Below are 18,749 nucleotides of genomic sequence, written 5' to 3' on the forward strand. Positions count from 1 at the left end.
GGTAAGACAAGTCATATGTCTCAGAATTAAGACTTGACTTTACCAAAATCAAGGATATCCTTTTAAAATTTCAAATGTGGAAAAACATAGTTAAGTTTTAGAATGTCACATCCTGTTTTAATTGTCTTTTTCTAATACAAATTGTTAATCGGGTGGTTGACTGTGTTTCAGAAAGTGGAGCTTGAGTGTCCAACCTCTTCTTGTTCTAACCTGTATTTTGTTCACAAGCAATGGCCACACTCCATATAAGAATGTTATCTCAAATGGAAGTGACAATTTCTAAAGTGCAGCTTTTACTCAATATGGCACATTCTGGAAAATGGGAGGGGGCTGACAATTACATTAAGTCACCTACTTTAAGCTACAAAGAAAGCTATCAGTAGCAAGCAGCCAAGGTGTCTAACTAACAAAGGACTTCCTTGCTCAAAGGACAAGGCTTCTGGGCCTCCCTGGCTCAAGCTTACTCTATGCAAATATTCACCAGCCAGAAATTTACCCGGAAAACCTCAAACAGACTGGGGCCAGATCTTAGTACTGTATTTGATTGGTCTGCACATTTAGACCTATTTTATAGATTTTAGAGGATAATGTACATGTTTTAAAGTGATTACAGACCTGTGTTCAATATATTGCTCATCAAATATGATTTAACTGATGATAAACACTTGATAAGGAACAAACCATACAATTTTAACTTTGTTTCCATGGAAAATAATTACCAATTGGAAACAATACCTGAAGGATACAATGTCCAACAGTATCTTCTGATAAGTAGGAATTGTTACTCTGTTGCATAGAGAAGTGAACCTGTTTAAAAACAAGCAAACAAACAAAACAAAACAAAAAAACACTGCAATAGCCCTGATGTACCTCAGTCATTTAGGAGCCAAGTTAGGAGGCCTGGAGTTCTAATCCTAGTTCTAGCAACCATGGCCTTTGAGGCCTATGTTCTCAACTGTTATGTCTGAGAAATAATTCATTTAGATAATCTCTGTCATCATTCCCAGTCTTAAAGTTCTATGGCCCTAAGAGCTAAATCTATCAATGGGTACATTGCAATATCAGAAAGAACAGGATGAGTGATTCATATCAGAGAACCATGAAATTGTTGTCCCCAATCACAGTTCAGGAAGAAAAGTGTTCCAGAGAAGAATTTACTGTGATAAAGGTTAAAGCGAATAATTTGGGCTCATAATTTTGAGGTCCATTAAGTCATAGAAGTCTAGTTCTGTGTTTTCAGTCTCCACTAAAGTAGAGAAGATAGAAACCAATGGGGAAAGATCACAGAGAGTTGGTGAAAAAAGGAAACTTGAAGCATGTGGCATACTTAATCTATGTGAGAAAAATGGTATGAAATATGAAGGGTTAATGATAAAAACATTAAGGGTTCAAAAGCTAAAGAATATCTGACTTGTTTAAAGGAAGCAATTAAAAATAGTAAAGAAGAAAATACATAATCAATAATACCTACTCAAAACACAGCTATAAGAATACACAGAAAAAGACAAGTGACTCAAGTTTAGAATGAAAGTCGCAAAGAAAATTCAAAAGTTAAAGTTCTCAAGAGTTCTCAGGGGCTCACTTGTCAAAAATTTATTTCACAATCCATGGTTACACATTTATATGATCAGATATGTTAAAGAATAGATGATTATCTAGAAATAAAAAGGAACTATCCAAAGTAAAAAGTTGATTTAGCTAAAAATAGTGTGGCAAGTGAAGAGTTGAAAGGGGAAAAAGAGGGCAAGAGGCCAAATGATTTGTTTTTAAGATTTATCTTAACTGTGCCTCTTTCCAGCACTGACCCCAAGCCTCAAAGATTTAACCTGGATAATATTAAGAATGCATAATGTGCACCACCTGCCCCTCTCGTCAAAGGAGATGCGTGGGAGTGGAAGCTGATGAGAAGGAGATGAATTTTTTAAATATATAATTTAAAAAATACATTTTAAAAAAATGTAATTCTCAGACTTCTAGGGATTATCATAGCTACTTGAGATAGTTACATGGCTTCTTTTGGTTCCTTTGTCTACCAAAGTATTATCAAACATAATAACTGCCTTTTATTTGCAGCTACACAAATTTATATTGAGACATGCAAGTGAAGAAATATTAGAATGAAGTTAGAGAAGCTCTGAGAAGTCTCTTAGCCAGCACAAAAGGAAAGTGAGGGAGCTTGTCCTGAGTTCCACTGCTTCTCTATGATAAGCCAGTATAAAACAAAACAAAGCAAAAAAACTGTAGTAGACAAACAAAACCCTCATCTCTGTAGCTCAATTCATTTGAATTTGACATTGTAGAATTCAGCAAGGTACAGTAAAAAGTTCCTGGACTTTGGAAGGTGCTTTATTCATACCTGAAATCCTGAGCCACACTAGACCAGTCATGTGGCCTGGGAAGGTCCAATGCCTCTATAAATCTGAGGATCCTACGGTGAAGCAGGGGTAATAACTGATATGTCACAGGGCTCTTACAAAGATTAAATGAGATTTTTATATAATACATTTGACATACCATGGATGTTTAAAAAAAAAAAAACTAAAAATTAAGCTCCCATTATTACAAGTTAGGAACTAGATAGAGCACTACATTTGAGGCACAAACCACACTCCTAAAAAATGATTTGTAGTGTTTCTGACAACTGTTTCTGGTTCTGATTAACATTTGCTTGGTGTTTTCATACTATCACACTAAGGTGATAAAATCAGCTGCTCCAAAGCAAGAAAGATCTATTTTTTAAAAAATTGGTATTTAAGTACAAAGTATTTAGAACTCTCATATTGCTTATAATGCTAATGTTTTTCCATTCTCAATCAGTCATTTCTTGGTTCAGATAAATACTTCAATTAAAAAAAAAGAAAACAAATGAAGTAGGTAAACAAAAATACCAATAAATTTGAAAAAGAAAATGTTTACTTTCATTAATATTCAAAACAAAATAAATACAAAAAAATAATTTTTATTTGCCAAACTGGCAATGATTTTATGAATTATAACACTAAAATGTGGAGGAAGAGGGGGATGGGCTCTGGGAAATTAATATTTCATCTTTATATGCTGTTGAATATGGACTGGTATCAAACTTTTAGAAACAATCTGAAATATTTGTCTCAAGAATTCTACAAGTATTTATTATCTTTGTGTATTCCTACTTCCTCTAGATGAAATAATCATAAACATTCATTTAAAACTTCTGTTGTGAAGTGAATATTCACAAAAGTAAAAAATGGAAATATGCTAAATATTTCCAAATCAAAACATGTAAATAAATTGGACAATATATATGATTGTATAACATCCTACTTTTTAGTAGTATTTAATTAGAGTGGAACTTGCTCACTATAAAATTAAATGAAAAGTAGAATCATAAACATGTAGGTGTAATCTCAATTTATATACATGTATTGAAATAAAGACTAAAATGAAATATGTCAAAATATGAATTGCAGTTTTCTCTGAGGTATGGGACTAAAGATGATTTTTACATTTTTCAACACTTCTCCCTAATTTCTTATAATGACCAACATATCAATCCTCTAATCAGGAGTGGACATTGTTTTGTTACAGTGATTTGTTGCTCTGTCAAACTACTTGGTTCGCAGGCAGTGGTTGAAAATGCCATGGGAACACCTGGGGTCGGCTGTTCTGCAAAGTCCTTTAATAATACTGACAGAGCACCCACAGGCCCTGTTGTAAGCCATTCCATAGTGACAGCAACTGTTTTGTAGTCCCAAACCTGGAGGTTGTAGTCTGAAAATAGGCTAGCATGTTGAAAAGCAGGGCTGTCCCTGAAAACTCAAACATATGATCATTGCAAAAGGACTCCCATGCTATGCTCAAACTTCACTACTGATCTCTGGGACATAAATCAACAGCCTAGCTTAGCCTGATGATCTTCCCATAACTTTTCCTCTCATCTTTTAATTGTCTTGAGAGAGGGTTAGAATAGACCTAATGACTTTCCCTGAATGGAGAATGTAATCAAGAAAATGCTGATTGCCCACTGTGTGCATGGCACCACACTGAATAAGAGCTACCTCTAATCTGACTCAGCAAAATGAGGTTTGTTAACACATTAATGAGTCTGTGTAGAGACTGCAGATGCAAGCAACATTGTCCATAAGCAAGCTTAATGCTAGAGTAAACTGAGAAAAGAAACCCAAGTAACTCATAAGTGTTCCCTTGTAAGTGATAAATGACCTTTCAAGTTGTACCAAATGCTTCACCTTTAAAAGGGCAGGTGCACAATTTTGCATTTACAATGAGCTTTAATCTATGTACAGATAATGTCCCCAAGTTGCAATTTCCTTTGCAAGAGAACTCACTATTCTATGCTAATAAATTAAACATAACCTAATGTATCCTAATTCAATTTTGTTTATATCTACTTCATGCCACTTTACAGAATACAGAAAACATGCACAAAAAAGCATTTCAATATGTAGATAAATTCCTTACTAACAAAAAAGCTATAAAATAAAAGTAAATCAATTTTTTGAAATGTTAAAATATTTTACTTTTTAAATCAATGATATAAATGCACATGGCAAACAAGTAGCACAGGGAATATTCAAATGAAAAGCATCCATCTAGTGACCCATAACTCCCCAGTAAGTTCCCAAAGGCACCCACTTTAAAATATTTTTGTTATTATGTTTAGGACATTAAAAATACTCTATGGTTCTTGATTAAGTATTTGAAACTTCCTCATTTTATATAACACTTCAAAGTTTACACACACACCCTTCAATTTGGGGTGGAGAATCTGGTTTATTGAGATGTAATTTACACTTGGAACATTCATTGCTTTTAGTGTGCACTTTTATGAGGTTGACAATTGTAGTTCAATCATCCCTCCCTCTCAGATTTCCTCACACTCCTTCTTAGACAACTTCTCTCCCCACCCAGCTGCTGGCAAGCTGTTTTTGTTCCTATACTTTTGCCTTCTGCAGAATGTCAAATGAATGTAGCCTTTTAAGTCTGGCTTCTTTGATTTGCTGAAGGCATCTGAGATTCATTCATGTCTTTGTATACCTCTGTATTTTTTTGAATGAATGTACAAGAGTTTGTTTATCCATTCACTACAGGACATTTGTTCTTTTTTTCTCCTGCTTTTATGGATTAGAATTAAACTTTTTATAAAAGTTAATATGAAGGTGATTATTTGAAACAGATTTCATTTCTCTTTGCCAAGTATCTACAAATGGGATTACTATGTGGTACAGAAAGTGAATGTTTAAATTTATATAAAATTGTCAGTGTTTTCCAAGTGGGTTGTACTATTTGGCATTTATATGGCCATGTAATAGAGTTTCAGGTATTCATATCATCTGCAAACTTCTTATTGGGTTGTTTCTTTATTATTGAGTTCTGACAATTCTTTACACATTTTGAATACAAATGCTTTATCAGATAAGTGTTTTGCAAATATTATCTCCAAGCCTGTGACTTGTCTTTTATTCTCTTAACAGCATCATTCAAGGAACAAAAAATTTTAATTGTAATGAAGTCTAATTTATCAGTATTTTTCTTTTTTGTTTGGAATTTTCCATCTAAGAAACAGAACTTAACCTAAAATCAAAAAGATTATCTTCTGTGTTTCTTTTAGAATTCTTTTTCACAGTTTCAGATTTTATCTCTGAGTTAACACCTGTAGACATGCAAGGTGTGTTTGGAGAGTTTTTTGTTTTGTTTTGTTTGCTTAATTATGTCCAATTATTCCAGCATAATTTGTTGAAAAAACTATCTTTTTCTATTAAGCTTCCTTTTTACCTTTGTTTAAAATCAGTAGATGTACATGCATGGGTCTCTTTCTGGTTCCTCTATTCTATTCCATTGGTCTACTTTTCCAATACCACACTGTCTTAATTACTGTAGGTTTATAAGTCTTGAAATAAGTACTGTGAGCATTCTGACTTTGCTATTCTTTCTTTTTCAAAATGTATTTGTTTTTTCCAGTTCCTTTGCTTTTCAATATAAATTTTTTAATCAGCTTGATGGATTTGCAAAGGATAATTAATGTATTAACAACATGGAGCCTTTGGTTCTGTAAATAGACTATATGATCCCATTTATTCAGATTTTAAGTTCTTTCAACTGTGTGTTGTAATTGAGTGTTGTCATCTAGTTTTGCATATTTATTGATATTGTCATATAGTTTTTCTTCTTTGGTCTGCTTAAATGATTAATTGCAAAATTAGGTTTTTGAATATTGAATCAGCCTTGCACTGTCAAAGTGAATTTCACTTGGTCATATCCTATTCTCTTGTTATTAAATTGTGGTTCAAACTAATAATATTTTATTGAGAGTTTTTATGATAAATTATTTTTATGAAGAATATTGGTCTGTAGTTTTCTTTTATCATGATGTCTTTTCCTAATTTTGGATTTAGGGTAATGCTGGTCTTAACAATGTGAGAAAAAAAAAAAAGTAAAAAGGTGTTCTCTTCCCTTCTGTGTCCTGTGGAAGAGTTATGTAGAATGGACATTGACTTCCTAAACTTTTTGATAGATTTCAACAGGAAAGTCCTCTGTCCTCTGAGACTGGAGTCCTTGTTAGACGTTACAAGCATTGAGCCACGAAGTGAATGTCTTTAATATATTTATGGTGCCATTTGGGTAATTTATAATTTCTGGAGTGATCCTTGGTAATTTGTATCTTCCAAGGAATTACTCCATTCTAATTAAATTTTTGAATTGGACACAAAAATATTTTCAGTATTCCTTTGTTTTTATTTTTTCTATCTACACAGTATGTAGAAATGTCCCCCTCTTTCATTTTCATGTTTTAGACTGCCCATTTGTATACAATCATTTATTCACAATATACTCCGCATATTTTCAAAAGCATTATAATATTCCACATGTGATATAAGGAACTGAATTTATATTTCCCAATACTTCCTTATCATCACTTGCGCTAAGACTACCACACATTTTCCTATGGATATGCTACTAATTCACAGAAACTTGCTGCTATTTTTGCTTTAGAGAGTCAATGAACTTTTGGAATGATTAAAGTTAAGGAAAAATGTATTTTACATTTATCTTCATGTTAGCCATTTCCAGAGATTGTAATTTCTGTATATGGATCCAAGATTCTCTGTGTTATTTTATTTATTTTGCCTTTAAATATTTTAAAATTTCTTACAGTACAGTTCTATAAGTAAAAAATGTTCTGTTTTTATTTATCTAAAAATGTTTTTATTTTTCCTTCATTTTTTTTTCCCTTCATTTTAAAAGATAACTTTATGTGGTATGAAATATTGGGTTGGGCAGATTTTTAATTGCTGTATTTTAGAGTTGGCACTTCATTCTTGTCTGTTTTGCATTGTTTCTGATTAGAGTATGTATTATTATTAAAAGTATTCCTCCACATGTAATAATTTTATTTTATTCAGGCTGCCCTCAAGCTTTTCTCTTTGTTAAATCTTCTCAATTTGAACATTACATGTCCTATTGGTGTGAAGTTCAGGAGGAGAGGTATTTATTCTGTTTGGTTCTTTAAGCTTCTGTAATTGGTAATTCCAGGTATTTAATTACAGTTGGAAAATTATTACCCAATATTTATTCAAATATTCCCTCTATCCTAGTCTCCTTCTTTCTCATATAGCATTCCATTCACACATTTATTTTGCCACTTCAAACTTTCCCATACCTCTTGGATTCTCTGATTTATTTCTTTTGACTTTTCCCTCTTTACTTCCTCTTAACTCTCACCTTAGTGTAATAAATTTAAAATAATATAATTTTATGATTATAAGGCATTTTCCATTGGCTCATCATCAAATTCATGACTCTTTGGCTGTGTGGAGTCTACTAATGAGCACATCAAATGTATTCCTTGTCTCCTATTTTTCATATCTAGCTTTTCCATTTTATACTTTCTCACATTTCTATCTTTCTGCTGAGATGTCACATATCTTCATGCATATTTTCCCATCTTTTCCACTATAGACTTTAATTGTAATCATTCAAAATTTCTATGTTATGCTTGTAATATCTGCATCATATCTAAGTCAGGTATATTGGTTAGTCTCTTAAAAGTAGGGGTTCCTTCCTTGGTTATTTGTGTCTCATAATTTTTGGTTGATGTAAATATATTTTTTATAGACTGAATTATGCTATCATAAGGTCTTCACACTTAAATTGGGATATGTCAAAGTAAAGAGGGATGTGTGAAGTAGGAAGATTGAAGTTTTAGGTGTGAAGGGAAAAGTATAAAATAGTACAGTATTGGCTCAAAATGGACATAAGAAAAAATACATGAGGCTAAGAGAAACCCTTAAAAACAGTTAAAACATATTATTAAGAAATAAATAAAGAAAAGAAAATGGAACACTAAAAAAGGACTAGCAAAAAAAAAAAAAAAAAAAAGCAGGTTTAAGAAAACAAACAGAGGAACAATAAAAAGAGAGACAAATAACAAGATGGTAGGCTAAAAACCATACCAGTTATTACACTAAATGTGAATGGGCTAATTAAAGGCAGCTATTATTGTATTGTTAAGGAACAATATCAGGAATCATCTAAATATACTATTTGTAAAGGATGTAGTTCTAATATAACAACATAGGTTATAAATAAAAGTAGGGGGAAAATACATATATACACACAAATGCTAAACATAAGAAAGTTAGCATGGTTTATATTAATATTAGAGTAGACTTTAAGATAAGAGTTTTACTAAAACAAAGAACCACCTCTTATAGTAATAATTATATAGTCATTGCATGAAGAAGACATGACGATTATAAATGTTTTGCATAACAACTAAAAAAAATAGACAAACCAAAGGGCATTGTTGGAGATTTTAAAGCAAGATTGTTAGTAAAAATATAAACAATCTGAACAGCACAATCAACAAACTTGACCTAAATGGGCACTTACAAAACTATACACTTAAATAGCCAAAACTAATCTATGGAAAAAATAAAAATGGTTCATGCTTTTGGGAGTATGGCATTGAGGAACAACTAGGAAGGAACTGAGGAAACTCATTGTGGTGATGTTAATCTTTAATATCTTGAAAAATATTAAGTGAACGCATTTCTTAAAATTCCATGAATTAATTATGCAGAACTTGTGAAGTACACAGAAGGAAGTGTATTGCTATCTGTAATTTATTAAGAAATGCATCAAAAATAATGTGTATTTTTGTGTAGAGAGGAGAAAAATGAAGATATATCTGATAAGGCAAATATAATAAAATGACACTGATAATCTAGTTGGTAGGTGGTAATTGTAAAATTCTTTTAATTTTGGTGTATATTTGAAAGTTTAATGATAAATTTAAGGGGACAATAAAAATGAAATAAAAAACTTTCAAAAACAAAAATAAATTAGAATTCTTTGCCATCAGAACAGAAGCACAGTAATAAAGAAAGTGTAAACCAGATGTAAACTGGAATCTATGCTAAGTAAACAAGAGCCCTAGAAATGACAAATAGGTGGGTAAATAAAAACTATTTCATTCATGTTTTAAAATTTGTTTACATATAATCAAGTATTTAAAGTCAAAATATTAACAATGTATTTTGATGTTTATAAAATATTTTAGAAGTATAGTGGATGAGATTAATTGTACAAGGGATAAGAAAAGAACTGGAGTATATGAAGGTAAGGGGCTTAACTAAATTATGACAATTTGAAGATGGATATTATAAATTTTGGAGAAATCATTAAAAATAAAAAAGGTGTAGCTATAGCTTATGACCTAACAGTAGAAAAAAATATATAAGACTAATAACTGGTCAATTAAACCAAATGAAGATAAGAAAAGAGGAGAAAGTAAAAAAGAGATAAAAATAACAAGAGGACATATTTAAGTCTCAGCATATTGATATATATATATTAAATGTATGTGTTTTAAACACTGCAGTCAAAAGGCAAGAATGTAAGACTCAATGACAAAGCAAAACTCAACCATCTGCTCTCTACCAAAAAAACATTTAAACATAAAGACATAAATAAGTTAAGAATAAGAGGAAGAAAAATCTATAAAATGCAGACATTCAGAAATCTAGAGTAACTTAATAATTTTAAAAATAGATATGAAAATACTAACCTTAAGAAAGCTCTGATGACTATATTGACAGAGTAGACTTCAAGGCAAAGAATATTATCACCAGTGATGAAGAGAGACATGCCATAATAATAAATACTGCCAGAGATAAAGCAGATTTCCTAAAGACAAATACTCATCAAAGCAACATAACAAACTTACATATGTACCCAATAGAAAAATTCTCAAATACATAAAACAAAAATTGGAAAAGGTAAATAGACCAGTGCAAGGTAAGTTGAAGATGTCAACGATAATCCTTCAACAATTAATACAACCAGGAAACCAAAAATCAGTAAAGATATAAAAGTGTGAATAACTTAACTAATATTTATAGAATATTGTAACCATCAAAAAGCAGCACATACGTTATTTTCAAGTATATTCAATAGTTTAGACACAAGTTGAGCTACAAAGCAAGTATGAATGAATTCAAAGAACCCATATCATACAGGTTATGTTATTTCACTACCATTGAATTTAAACAAGAATACAATCACAAAATGCTAGAAATTCCTAAAGTATTTGCAAGTTAAACCACAGACACCTGTATATCACACCAGCCCCAACAAATTACAAAGAAAATATTCTCAATGAAAATGAAAACGCAAACATAACAGATCACAATGTATGGAGGAACTGAAAATTCCTTTCCTAGAGGGAAAATTTAGAGATTCAAATGCTTGTAATTAGAAAAGAATAAAGTACTTAAATGAAAGGTTTAAGAAAAGCTCAGAAAACTGTGGCCCATTGGCTGGTCCCTTTGCAAATAATGTTTTACTGAAATCTAGCAATATCTATGTGCATATATATTGTCTATGACTGCTTTTACACTACAAAAGCAGAATTAAGTAGTTGCCACATAAACTATATATGGTCCCCAAGTTTGAAATTTATCCTAACAAACCCTTTTGGAAAAAACAGCTTACGCTGATCTAAGGTTCCACCAAAAGAAGCCAGAATTAAAATGAATAAATTTAACCTGAAGTAGTAGAGAAAGGAAATAAGATAAAAAACCGACAATAAGAAAACAGTATTTATTTGAATCAATAAAACTGATAAACTTTCAGTTAGACTGATCAAGGTAAACAGAGAAAATTCAAATTCCCAATGTGAGAAACATAAAAAGGGATATCACTACAAATCCTATAAATATTTAAAAGATTTTAAGGAAATAATATGAAAAATTCTATGGTAATGGCTATAGCCAATGTAGAGTTGGTCAAAAACCATTGTAGAGGAACATCTTCATCATGATTTAGCCAAACTCTCAATCCTTTTAAAGGGATTGTTTTAATGAAGGCAATTTTTTTCACTCTGCAGAAAAAAAAAAAAAAAAACAATGCCTCAATATAGCTAAAGAAACTGGAGGAAGGGAAGGTTTTTTAAAAAGAAAGTTTTATTCACTTACATATTTGTTGTCCTATAAGAAATCTTCTGCTAATTATATAACTATTCTTTCTACTTTTTAATATTTTTTAGATGTTAATAGACCTTTATTTTATTCCTTTATTTATATGTGCTGCTGACAATTGAACCCAGTGCCTCACACATGCTAGGCAAGCATTCTACCACTGAGTCACAACCCTAGCCCCTGATTTCTCTTTCTTAAGTCTTTCAAACTTAGTGCATTGTCTATTTCCTGGAAATACTAGATTGTAAACAGAATTCAAGTAAGAACACCATCTCACCATGACTATCAGAGCAGGCAAATGTTCACAGAGTAGAATTTTTACTCTTGGAGAGTGATAATGGGAATGGTAGAAAAGAAAAAAAAAAAAATTCACTTCTAAGGGAGCAGGCCAGGAAAATGTCATCAGATAAAATTGTGAGATGTGATGAGTTAATACTCTTTAATATATTCTGGCTCTGTTTTAAAACAATCTGGTTTTTTAAAACTGTGTTAATCTGGATTACCACTCTCTTAGTTGACATCTCTTGGATAAGCATGCATTTATGAAACTAAACATTTGCATTAAAATTATTGTCCAAGTCTGGATGAAGAGGATTTTTTTTTCTAATTCTAGTTTTACCACAGAGTCTTTATTTCAATCAATCTCAAAGTTGCACAAAGAAATTATAAGACACTTAATCAACATCCAGAAATGTGGCATTTATCACTGTCCTTATACCTTACCATGAGGTAAAGATGACAAAACAGATTGGGAAAAGAATGTGTTTCACTTTCAAAATCTGAGCATCCTAATGGTTTTCTTGATGTGAAAAGTTTAATGAAAAAGTAGATTGATCTAATTTGGGATGTTTAAGTCATTGCAAATTTAAATTGTTCAAAAAAATAATAAGCAAGCTCTTGAGTCATACTGAGTGATTCACCCATGAATTCTTGAGGGGTTTAATTTAAAACAGCTCCAAAGAAACATGCCTACTCTCTAAGAGACAGAAGAGAACAACAGAAAAAGGAAGCTACTCTAGAGGAGAAAAAGTAAAGAATTAGGACAGAGTAGAACTTTGTTAGCCTGGCTGGTCAGTCAGAGCCAGTGAATTCAAGATGTGCATGGGAAGTAGCAAGGTGTCTAGCCTCTGTGGAAATAAAGTCTTCTTCTCTGTTTCACACTCCTACTCACCTCCTCCTCGCTCGTCTTTTTTCTAGATCTCTAAGTGAGAGGAGTAGTGATTTGTATTGTTCACATTTCAGGGGACCAAGTGGCCCACATGCTTTCAGGAGCTAACCTTCAAAGTACAAGAATGGCCGAGGATGCAGGGTCATGGTGCTGTCTCCTACCTCTTTCCCACAGCAAGTGTGGGAAAGGTAAGACCTTCTTCCTTGTAGAAGAGACCACCCTTCTTCCCTACCCTCTCTGTCTTTTCGCACTAGCAGGCACCCCTGATATTATTGCCTAAAACCATGCCACAGTTTCTATGAGAGCAGCACTAATGTGAGGCATCGGAAGTAGAGGATCCTTGCTCCACCGCCTCTCTGGCTCCATCTTGCCAGGCACTAGATAGGCTTTCAGGATGGAGTCATGGTGTCAGGGTCCAGAATTCTGACTTTTCACAGCCCCCACCCCTTCTTTGCCTACATGTGAGGCCCTGGTTCGATTCTTAGAGTACATAAAAATAAAATAAAGGTATTGTGTCCACCTACAACAACAACAACAAAAATATATACATATATGTGTGTATATATATATATGTATATATATATATATATATAAATTTTAAAAAAAGAAAAGGAAAGGAAATGTATTAGAATCCTACCATGCAGCTGGGAGACAAAGAACCAGGTAACAAGAAAATGTTAGTTTTAATTCATTCTCTTTTTCTAGATCTCTTCTTCTGAGTGGAGGGAGGCACCTGAGCCAAGACATTATTTAGATACTCCTAGGTCCCTCTAGTAAAAGTGTCATTTCTGTGTAAGTTAAGAACATACTACAATTGCTTAACATATTTTTCTCTTCATTCTTTCCTTCTGGTACTGGGGATTAAATCCAGGGGCCCTCTACCACTGAGCTAGGCCTGCAGTCCTTTTTTTTTTTGGCTGGGGAGTAGGGAGGGTTGACCTCACACCTGTGAACTTCCTGCTTTAGCCTCTCTGGTCTCTGAGATTATAGGCATGCACAACAGTACCGGGCCCAATTTCTTATAAAGTATAAGGATAAACCTTGAGAATTTGACTATTGAATGAAAATTTTAACATCTAGAAGGTCCAAGCAATGAAAAATCCAGAAGAAACTTCAGAGAGGCAAGCAATAAAGTATGATACATTGTACACTCTTTGTGCTTACATTTTTGCTTTACTTTTGTTTACTATTAATTAATTCTATCATTTTGTTATTCATTAAAATGAACTCTTTATACACATATGAACATATCAGCTAGAGATATTTAAGGATCCTTACAGACAGGTGTCTACTTATAGGACACTTTCCACTACAGGTCTCAAAATGAAGACAATACTAATCAGTTGGTAGCTGCAATTGCTGGTCAAGACTTAGCAAGAACACACTAAACAGCTTCTGACTAATATTTTTGCATGCTGGACTCTTTTCCAAAGGACTTACATACTCTTTTAAAAACCTACTCCAAAACCACAAATAGTATCAGATTAGCAGGTCCTGTGGGACTCGATAGCTTCCTAACCCCTACTCTATTCAGTTTTCTCTTCTCTTAACCTGTTGAGTAACAGTAAGAGATGCAAGTACTGGCAAGGTAAAAAAAAAAAAAAAAAAAAAAAAAAAAAAGTTGGGTATCTACTACCTGGAAGCATTTTCTCTAAAAGAGAAAGAGAAACATATTTATTCAAAAAAATGCATCTATAAATAACAATCATTTTCAAAAGACAGCAAATTTGTGAAGAATTGACTATTTTCATGTAATCAGCACTTCCGGGAGTGGAGAAACTTATTTCTTTCACATATACTTTCACAATGATTTACTCATGTCAGGTTGGGAAAGGGTAGGTACTCCCTCCAGTTCATACAGAAGCAGTGGCACATCTTCAAAGAGCTGGGAATGACCCATCCTAGATGCACATGGGATGGTAGTAGAGCTAGAACAGAAGTTCTAAGATACAAGACACAGAAAACAGGTCTCACCAAAATACCTTTTCTATGTTGGGTCTCCAGATAAAAGTGAAGAGTACCCAATTAACTTGGAATTAAACAGCTATAAATTTTCAATATAGGTATGTCACATGCAACATTTATGACATGCTTATACCAAAAATATTCACTGTCTATGTGAAATGCAATTTAACTGGGTGTTCTGTGCTTTATTTGCTAAATTCAAAAGTCTATTCAAAGTACCTTCCACAATCAACTGTAAATGCCCTCGGTTTACAACTTTTTACCTTCAGCCCACACATATCCCCTGAACTTCAGACTCAAAACATTAATTGCTTACTAGACATCTCTGTTTCAGTGTCTACCGGGCATTTAAAACTCAACATATTTCCAACCGAGCTCCATTATCAGCCACCATGCCCCTCCTCTGCCCAGACCAGCTTCTCCTGCAGTCTGCCACACCCCAGTTAAGGTTCCATTCTTCCATTGCTTGGGTCAAAAATTCAAAATGTCATCCTTACCTCTTCATTTTCTCTTCCATTTCAAACCCTGTATTTCTTGTATAAGTTTTGCAATTCAGAGGAATTCTATTTCACATGTTTAAGTTTAAGGCTAGATAATGGGTTTAGGCAGCACAGTCAATGAAGAAATAAGGCCCCAAGGGTGTTTGTACAGTTTTTTCTGGGCCAGAGATGTCTCATCCTTGGAATAAGGGAGTTCTTGCCACATTGTGTTAATCAACCAATAAATGACTGTGTTTAAAGAAGGGCAAAGGTGGTGACATCTTTTCATTTATAAACTCAGCCCCAGGGTTTCACTTTCACTTCCAAAAGCACCACTGAAAACTTTCCATGAGAACTGCTGTTAGACTTTTAGAGTAAGAGCATATAGCTTTCTGGACTCTTAATAAATCTTTGCCAACCAGATGACAACAGAGCTTCATGAAAGTAGAAGAGATTGCATACAGTATATATCGACATCATTTCCAAATCAAAATTTCAAGGTACAGATCTCCTGAACATTCACCGCCAATTCTTTGTTTAAGATGAAAGAATGATGAATGTTCTGAGGCTCTCTCAGGTCTTTCTAATCAAACATCAATAAATCTAAAGTTTAGATAATTGGAGCAAAATAATTTTAAAAAATCAACTCTGGAGCAGTAAGTAGTTTTTCTAAGTTTCCACCAGTTGTTACCCTCTGAGATTCTCAATGAAGAATAACGGTCTGTTCTCTGCCTTAATGCATGATACCTCAAACACAACAAAGATCCCAGGGAAGGGCAGTCAAAGCATAAAGAGGTTATTGGTTTATAGATACTTCTGGACTGGTGTTCAACACAGCCAAATTAAAAGCTGGCTCTTCATGTCACGCAGCTTTGCTAGCTACATGACCATGTTGCCTCATATAACATTCTGACAAGGGTGAGTACCTACTCGTAAACAAACAATATGTTAATGATGTAACTTACAAAAGTGTCCAGGTCAAAAATAAGGTAGGTACCCATGTGAGAAAATGAATTTAAAAGATGGAGAATAAAAACTACCTTGAATTCCTTTACTCAATAACCAAGGATTTGTATAAATTAGAATAGTTGACAGAGGTAGCAGTAGACATTGTTTATGTGGGACACAAAAGGGGTACAAATTTCCTAGAGAAATTTTAAAATAATTGCAATTGACAGAAAAGTTCATTGTAAAAGTTCAATTTTAATAACTACTTCTCTAGTATATTGACACATTAGCTCCATATCATGCATTTTTCTTAGATTTCATATTTTGAAGGAACAATCAAATTTGAACGGATGACCTAATTTTTTCATTTTTGTTCATTTCAAAGTCAAAAGTTTCCATGCCTTGTCAGGAACATAATGGGGCATGTTTTATTCTGTTGGTATGCCCAGGGTCTCTGCAACTTTTAAAAGATTCTATCATAAAGGAAATATCCCATTCAAGCCTAGATTTTTAAAAATTGATTTTTTTCAACATGTCTGTAACCTAGTTATTAGCTCCCACAAATAAAAGTTATACAGTCAGCCTGTAGAGGCAGTTTCATAGATGCCCAGTCAAAGCTAGGATATCTGGAAGACTATATTTTGGGTGTATGTAGGGGTGTGTGTGTGTGTGTGTGTGTTTATGGGGGGGATAAAACTCTATGAAATTGTCAAGAGCACTTTCAGTATCCCAAGTTAGCAGAATTTTTCACCCATTTCTTGTAAAGACTTCCCATTGTTGGTTTTCTTCCCACTGATGAATTTACTAACTCTAAATGCACATGTGTCACTTTCTCCCACCATCTTCCTGTCAGTCTCAGGGTAATTTCTGTTTTTCTAAAAAATAAATAAAATGCTTTAACCTTCTGATTTTATCAATTAATAATTTCCACTTATCCATTTTTTACTTGAATATTTAATGATTTACTTGTATTTAGTGATTCTCTCAGTCCATTTGAAACACTGAAATTCGTACATGACAGCAATCATACTACTCAAAATATTCTCCTGCACATGGCACAGAGAGGAAAACTACCCACCCTGAGTATAGCTATTAATGTCAAACAGATTGTCATCTGGGAAAACAAAAATGCATCAAAATCAGCATCGGACAAAGTACAGCTCTATGGAAAAACACCAGGTTTTTATGTGCAAATGTCTTCAATGTCTGATTGAAATGTTTAAAGAATGAGTTAGCAAGGAATCTGTTCCTGGTCTATGTAATCCAGGACAATGTAATGAAAATAGTTTCAAAGCTTAAAGGTTTTTAGTCACAGCAGACTATGATTCTACCAAAGATGCATTTGCCCCAGTTTCTAGTAAATATTGTAAAGAAACGTTTGGATTCTAGCTTGGGTCGAGGGCTCTATTTAGCCTATCAAGGCACAGACCTGTTATAAACGCTGGGGCGCTTGCCAGAATTTTTTTCCCCTCAAACTCTGAGTAAAGATCGTACCTCGAAAGCAATGTGCGTTGTAAACCACGCAGATTTAAGCTCCTACTCCTGCCTCCCCAGCTTGGCACCAACGCCTCCTAAATCTCAGATCAATTGCCAAATCCCACCACCATCATGTCACCGTCCTTGCATAGCCCTTGGGGGCTCAGCATAAAGTCTCCCAAGGGCACTTAGAGCCTTCCAAGTCTCTGCAGGGTAAATTCATAGTGCCATCACCTCCCAGCTCAGCACCCACCTACAATAGCTCCTGCACTGATTCTACTGCAAACTGCCCCCAAATTAGTCACCCACCTCACCCTTACTATCCATACTCCACGTCCCGGACTCCCCCACCCCCCACTCCTCCTCCAGGCTTCATCCTCAACACACCTGTCTACTCCTACAGCTGCCAGACGTCAGGTGCCCACGCTGCACCCTATCCCGCGCCCCCTCAACCAGACTGGCGCTTCCACCTCCGCCCCGCGGACGGTCAGTTTACTCCGAGCACCTCTTTTTCTCACCCGTGTGCTTACTGCCCCCAACTCCCACCCTCGTAAGCACAGGTGGAAAAACACCCACCGTACCTGCCGACAGTTCGGCGGCCACCGCAAACAGCAGGAGAGCCTGGCGGAGCGCTGAGCGGAGCGCCTGGGTCATGGCCACTTAGCGGCCGCGCCGGGGCTGCGGGGCCCCAGAGCTGAGCAAGGCAGCTGGGACAGCGCGGGCCGCTTTGAAGTTCCCGGGGCGCGGGAGGGGAACGCAGCCCCGACACCCTTTCGAAGTGTGCGTTTGGCTTTAGTCAGCGCGGGCGCCCCCCTCCTCTGCCACCCCCATCCCACGCCCCCTGCGGCTGGCGGTGCGCGGCGCTCCTGCCACTGGCCCCAGCAGCAGGCTGGGAGGGGGCGGGGGGCGGCAGAGCCCGCCCCTGCCGCGCCTCCACCCCCAACGCCCTCTGGCAGGCACCCGGCCAGGTGCTGCGGGGCAGGCGGGCCGAGGCGGCCCGAAGGCGGGGCAGTGAGATCGCCCAGAGTCAGGGCGAAGAAAGAGGAGGTGGTGGAGGAGCGGCACGGAGCCCCCAGGACTACTCTGTGAGAGTAGTCAGGACAGGAGGGAAAACCCCGCTGAGACTTAAGGGAAACTTAAAATTATGCAGCAGTTGCTTTCTGGAGATCTGCTCTATGGTCTCCTGCAGAAGATCCACTCTTCGAGGTCTTTTGACATTCGTTTATTTGCCCAGCT

At 35.1% G+C, this 18,749-nt stretch overlaps 1 protein-coding gene across 4 annotated transcripts in view; it reads right to left on the reverse strand.

The window, feature by feature from the left end:
• The window catches only part of ACVR1C (activin A receptor type 1C), a 72,599-nt gene extending 54,202 nt beyond the window's left edge, over positions 1-18,397 (reverse strand). Inside the window, exon 1 of one of the 4 annotated variants that reach the window (XM_079131798.1) lies at positions 18,095-18,397. In XM_079131798.1, coding sequence (XP_078987924.1) covers positions 18,095-18,167 — 73 coding nt within the window. In that variant the 5' untranslated portion in view covers positions 18,168-18,397. Of the gene's footprint in view, positions 1-735; positions 1,820-18,094 lie in introns of those variants that run through there. The other 3 variants (XM_079131795.1, XM_079131794.1, XM_079131797.1) reach the window with 3 other exon arrangements.
• Between the last annotated feature and the right edge of the window lie 352 nt (positions 18,398-18,749).

The sequence above is a fragment of the Sciurus vulgaris genome, assembly GCF_902686455.1.
Source record: "Sciurus vulgaris genome assembly, chromosome: 3".
Taxonomy (NCBI): Eukaryota; Metazoa; Chordata; class Mammalia; order Rodentia; family Sciuridae; genus Sciurus; species Sciurus vulgaris.